The sequence below is a fragment of the Orycteropus afer genome, unplaced genomic scaffold (assembly GCF_000298275.1).
Source record: "Orycteropus afer afer isolate SDZICR_OR568_19922 unplaced genomic scaffold, OryAfe1.0 scaffold00370, whole genome shotgun sequence".
NCBI lineage: Eukaryota > Metazoa > Chordata > Mammalia > Tubulidentata > Orycteropodidae > Orycteropus > Orycteropus afer.
Window position 1 is genome coordinate 3,159,099 of NW_006921957.1, and position 6,490 is coordinate 3,165,588.

At 44.2% G+C, this 6,490-nt stretch overlaps 1 protein-coding gene across 1 annotated transcript in view; it reads right to left on the reverse strand.

Annotated features, from left to right (window-relative positions):
- Positions 1-921: 921 nt before the first annotated feature.
- The window catches only part of ZSWIM5 (zinc finger SWIM-type containing 5), a gene marked incomplete at its 5' end in the record, with an annotated part of 98,764 nt that continues 93,195 nt past the window's right edge, over positions 922-6,490 (reverse strand). The window contains 3 exons of the mRNA XM_007953110.2: positions 922-1,784; positions 2,506-2,587; positions 3,051-3,214. Of these exons, the coding sequence (XP_007951301.2) occupies positions 922-1,784; positions 2,506-2,587; positions 3,051-3,214 (1,109 nt within the window). The remainder of the gene's footprint in view (positions 1,785-2,505; positions 2,588-3,050; positions 3,215-6,490) is intronic.

The following is a 6,490-nucleotide window of genomic DNA, read 5'->3' on the forward strand; positions in this document are numbered from 1 at the left end:
ACAGATGTATGCACATATACATAATTAGAGATGAAACAAGATACTCTCTAAACATAAAGGTGATCAGAGTAGATGTGTATTATGAGCTCAATGGCTTCCCAGACACCAGACCCTCATCATCTCCTTGCACTTGCTTCTCAGGAGCTCAGCAGGCTCCTGAGAGGCTGTGTAAGGCAGGAGCAGGAACAGGAACTTCAGTGTCTTCATAGCTTCATGAGGCAAAAGTCTAGGTCCTGGCCTCTGCCCCTCACCCACATTAGGGCTACAGATGGCCCGTCTGTAGGCTGGGGTTGCTGCATAGACTAGACTTGGGAATTATTCCAATTGGCCATTCTTCTCTCTGCTACCCACTCTTCCACTGCCAACAGCATACACTCTATAAGGGAAACCTGAGAAATGGTTGTGAGTCTCCTCAGAAAACAAAAGACCTCCTTTCAAGCAGCCTATCCTCCCACCCACAGCTACTTCAAGTGCCCATCAAATTAGAACCAGAATTATAAATAGTTACAACTTTACAATGTCATTGGCAACACATATACTATAGTATTTACAGTACCATAAATGCTTCTGTTTCTCTGGTTAAGCAATCCCTGAGACGGAACAGTGTTCTGTGTTTAGCAAGGGAGAGAGGGCCAATGCCCAGGAAATGCAAGATACAGGGGTGCGAGGTGGCATGTTGTGGGGTTTCTAATCAATCTGCAGGGCCCAGCTCCTCCAGGGACAGTGGGCTATAGTGAGAACCTTGCCAAGGCAGGCAGACTGGCTAGATTTGGACTCTCCCCATCCTTAGCCCTGTGGTCCTTTGGTTTCAGCCACAGATGCTCAGAGTCCTCTCAGGGGCAAGAAATGTTTCAATGTCCTTGACCTGGTCTGAGGGAACCTGGGAGCCCAGCTTGCCATGATGGTGAGCTGTCTGCTTTCTCAGCCAAAGCGCTCTCGCACCAGCAACATCAGTTTCTTCTTGCCTTTGTAGATCTGTTTGAGGTTGTCAATGAACTGGGCAAACTGCAGGTGGCCATCCTGGGGCAGAAGGAAGGTCTCCCGAGCCTTGCTCAGAAACTCAATGAACTCTCCGTAGTGGCGAGGGCTGATGTGTGTCAGGCGTGAGTGTGTGGTGTTGATATAGGCATTGATGGTGGCATCCAGCAGCTGGCGCAGTGGAGCTTTGTCAGTAGACATGAGCTTTCCGGAGCTCCTGCGTCCCGGGATGCCGGCCAGGCCAGGTGCAGTCACCGTGCAGCGACGCAGGATGTCTGAAAGCACTGTGGCACAGTGCACGCTCTTCACCACCAGTGGGATGAGAGCTGCCAGCTCATTCTTGCCCAGAGAGTGGCTGAGGGCACATGCCCAGAGCACATCATTGATGGCCGGGTGGGTGTCCTGGTTATAGGCCAGGTTCAGATGGCTCATGGCCAGCGAGGCCAGCTTGAAGGCACGTAGCGGGTAGCCACGGAGCTCCATGTAGCGGGCGATGGTGAACAGCTGTGAATGGGTCATGCCACCAGCAGCAGCATCAATGGCGATCTGGTAGGCTGCCTCAAAGGCGATGTGGTCTTTCTCACAGAGTGTAAGGGCTGACAGGGCACAGCTCTGTGGATCTTTCATAGCACACTGCAGGGCCAGCGTGCGAGCACAGCTGGCCAGCTCCTCCCGCTGTGGATAGTCGAGACTGAGGCGCAGGATAGTGGTGTGAGACACGGCTGTGGCAGCCACAATACTAGTAGCCTCGGTAGGAGTGAAGAGTGTGTACCAGCTCTGCAGGATGCTCACCAGGGCCCGCACACCTGTCAGGGAGAGCCTGAGCTCAGACGTGGCCATCCGGGTCCGGATCCAGGTCTGCCCAGATTACCATTTGGGTTCAGAACTTGACCTGCAGAGACGAGTTCTCCCTCCTCACCAGCAGCTTTGAGATGATCTGAGGCAAACCAGGGCAAGGGGAGCATCCCGGATGGCCAGACCCTGTTTGAGGTGTCTTCCCATCCCTTCCTTCCCCAGGTCAGAAGGCTGAAGGTCTCTGCAGGTGCTCTTAGCCCTCACAAGGATGGAGCAGCAAAACCTGCAGCTTGCCTGCCCTAAGGCAGGTGTCCCAGGTCTGCCTAGGGGTCCTAGCTGAAGTAGGGTAGATAGTCTTGTGTTGGGGCTTTAGGGTTTAGAAGGGCTCCTCAGCTTCCAAGCTATTTGGGGTTTCTCAGAAGCATGGACAGGGACTGGTACCAAACTACTAGGCCAACCACCTCCCAAGGGAGCACTGGAGTATTAGTGGCTCCAAATTCATTCTTTCAGATATGTCTCTGATCAGAGGGTCAAAGTGCTGCTGACATCAGGGTATGGTCCAAGCAGTGAGAGCAGAGCTTGGGCTGGCTGAACAGAGGCTGTCTTCTCCTACCAGCAGCCCCATCCTTTCCTTTCCTGGACATATGAAAACTCTAAGGATTCATTGTCCTGTCTAAAGAGTAGGGCCAAAAACTCCTTTCTCCTGGGGGTAAAGGGAGGTGGGAGACTCACCCACTTCTGTAGCACATGTCACCAACCACCGCACCATCTCTCGGCGCCTCCAGTTAAGGGTCGATAAGGTCATCCTCATCACCTAGGCACAAGAGAGGCATTTCCAGTGGGCTAACTGTTGTGACCTCCCCATGTCCCCCTGCAATACGTTTATCCAACAAATATTTATCAGTGCTTGAAACAGCCATTTTTACCTTAGTAAGTACAGACAAGTCTGTTGAACTTCAGCCCCACCCCTTCCACTATCAGATGGGAAGCTGAAGTGTAATGAGTAAAGTCCTTATTACCACTCTTTGCTTAACTTAGAGGAATAGGGGTGGGGGAAAGATGGGGATACCATGGAGCCTAAATCTACACTGCTCTGCTTCTGGTCTTAACTTCAAAATGGAGCCCAATTTATGGAGTTCTTACTTAGGGAACAGCCCAGAACTTGTGTTCTGGGAACACAGGATAAGACTTGTTTGTGCTCAGTTCCCCTGGGATCTCTTCTCAAATGTCACTTGGCCAGAAGGCTAGAGCGAGGATGGCCCACTCCTTCCCCATACCTGTAACCCCAGCTCTAGGGCCACGTTGAGCAGGGTGCTGTCGGTACTGCTGTCAGTGGGAGTAGCAATCTTGAATGCATCTTGAGCCAATTTGAAGATGAGGGAGGAAGAATGGATGTGCTTCTGTATTGCTTCCAGGATTGTTCGGAGCCTCAGAGTGTCCCCTGTAGGTGCAGACAGACGAAGCAGGCACAGGTCTGCTTTCAAGCTTCCTTGAACAGTCAGCTGACCCTAACAGGCACTGACAGAACCATCACTTCAGTGAATGCTACCATCCCTTCTTCCCTTCTGGGTGGTTAACTCTGTCTCCAATGAACCCACTGAAGAGTCCTTCGTTTCCCAGGTACCCACAAGAACACTTCTCTCCACTTTTTGATTTGCCTCTCTACACCTTCAGGGTTCTTAGGTCCAAGAAATAATTTTGTTTGAACACATGAATTTTGAGAGCTACTTATACAGGAGACAAGAAGCCACATTAATGCCAAAAAAGTATGTCAGTTCCATTGTTTGCCTCTCACTACAGCCTGCTGGAGCAAAAAGGAACTGGGCCAGCTCTTCTTGTTCAGTAGCCAAGGATTCTATGCAAAGTACCAACAGAGCCAAAGAGGACACTACAGGAAGGGCATGTGTTCCATATAAAGTGAAGGTTGCTGTCTGAAGGCATTATATTGTTGTTATGTGCAGTTGAATCGGACCCGACTCATGGTGACCCCTCCTTGAGTTTCCGAAGCAGTATTGCTACGGAAGTAGATTGCCCCATTTTCCTTCCAAGGTGTGGCTGATGGGTTTGAACTGCCAGCCTTCTGATTAGTAGTCAAGTGCCTTAGGCACTATGCTATATAAATATTGGGATACCTTATTAAGTATGTAAAATAAAGATAGAACAAAAAGGAGGGATTTGGTTTTGCTTTGTAACTGGCTGATAAAGTAAAGTAGTGGTAGGAGAATAGGCTTTAGGGTAAAATACATTGGGGGTTGGACCATTTACAACCATCAGCCATTTATTGCCCAGGTACTTCATCTAAAAAGTAAATAACCTCTAGGGTACTCTGAGAATTATAAACAATTTGTGTATAATAAATATTCTATGATTCTATTTTTATAAAAAGATAAATAGCTGTTTGATATATGTATGTATACATACATATGTGTATATGCGTATAATGTGTGTGTGTATATCTGTATCTACATCTATATATATATGAATAGAAAATCTCTAGGAATATTTATACCAATGTCTTAGTAGTAGCTGTCTTTGAGTGTAAGCGTTATGGAAGGGATTTCCTTTTTTCTTCTATCTTTTGCAGTCTTCTTATGTTTTGATTTTAAAAAGGTACAAAAGGTAAAATAATGAAAAGTCCTTCTTTCTCACCTCTGTTCCGTATTCCCTCAGTTCTAACACTATATGAACAAGTATTATCAGTTTCTTGTATTGCCTTCCAGGATATGCTATGCATAATAAGCAAATCTATGATCTATTTCCCATTCTTAAAAAAAAAAAATCAAATATAGTAGCCTCATATACACATGGATTTGCATTGTAATATTTTCCATATAGCAAGATATCTTAGAGAATATTTCACATCAGTAGATAAAGAGCTTATTCTTTTACCTGGCTGCATAGTGTTCCATTTATGGATACAAGTCCACAACTGTGTATTCAAAATCCTTGGGGCAAGATGTATTTTGGAATTCATAATTTTTCAAATTAAAGAAAGATGATTTGTACATGTATTATATATAATACTTTCAGTGGGTCTGGGAAAGATCCCATTATTAAACACATTACTATTTCTACAGTGAAATGTATGAATATTCATACCAGGTGGACTAAATAAAGACCAAAAATAGTATTTCAGTTTATTTACATAGTAGTAGACTGATACTGCCTTGGAAACCCAAGGAGGGATCACTATGAGTTGGGTCCGACTCGATGGCATATAACAACAACAGAACAGTAAACTGGTAAGTGAAATAGTGTGATATAGACAACTAACACTTGGTACTCTTTATTTCTAGGGACAACATTCAATAAAACTTCAAAGTAAGCTAAATATCTGTTAATATACATAAAATTAATATTTGTTACATCTGGTTGTTTGAGGATCTTCAACAAAAAGCTTCTTCAGTATCGCTATTTTGACACCAAGGATTAGAGTTGGACATTTAATGATGGGCCATGTATAAGATTCTCTCGTGATGAAGCAGTACTACAAGAGATGGCCTTTAAAAAGGACTGCTTCTCCACGGGAGGGAAGGACACAGGGAAGAGGTAACTCGGGGAAGTGGGAAGAGAGCTGTTACACTGTGTGGAATTGCAGTCAGTGTCATGAAGCAAAATGTATGAACTGCTGTAAGGAAAATGAATTTGCTCTGTAAACTTTCACCCAAATCACAATTAAAAAAAAAAAAAGGACTAGTTCTAATAAAGTCTATCACACACACACAAAAGGACTAGTTCTAGGGTCATGTGCTTCATTAATATGGGTTTTCATATAATTAATATCTTCTATTAAGTAAATGGCCAACATCTTTTTTCTCACTAGAAATGCACGTTATTCATGGCCAATTACTATACATTTTCTTCATATCTACGGAGAAATTTTCCATCTGTGTTATATGTCATCATCATTATCATACAAGTCTTATGTTTAAATGAGTTAAATATTAATGTAATTTTAGCAATTTTCATATCACTCAAGGAATGTACAATAGGTGCATCACTGACAATAATCAGAATTTTCTCCCATGCCAGCTTTCTCTGACTTAGTGCTTCTAAGATATTACTGGGAGCTCTGGTAGTATAGTGGCTAAGGCACTTGACTGCTAACCAGAAGGCTGGCGGTTCAAACCCACCAGCCATTCCTCGGAAGAAAGGTTGGGCAATCCTACTTCCATAGTGATACTGCCTCGGAAACCCAAGGAGGGGTCGCTATGAGTCAGGGCTGACTCGATGGCACATAACAACAACAACAACAAGATATTACTATGCATAAAAGTCTCTTTTCAATGTTCCCAAAAAATGTTACTCTTGGAAATGGCATCTAACCTACCACTCACTATGAATGGACTGACAAAATAATTACTTTGGTGAATGCAGCAAAAAGATCACGTTTGTCACTGGGTAGTTACATAGTATGCATATATTTTAACTGCCAAAAATTAGGTAGCTGTGTTCCACTTCTAAAAGCAAAAAAGCATATTCTTCAAGTTTACTTGTGTCAAATAAAAAGAAAATCGTACAAGTGAAAAATAAATCACTTGGAGAAATTGTTAAAACATAGGTTTTCCCTTTTGCATATACAGTACTGAGTTGTCAGTGAAAGCAAACATGGGTATATAGACAGATAGATAGGAGGACAGGCTAAACAATTAGGTATGTTTAAATGGGGAGTGTATCCAAGATCATATATAGGGTTGGCAGACAATGGTCCTATAAG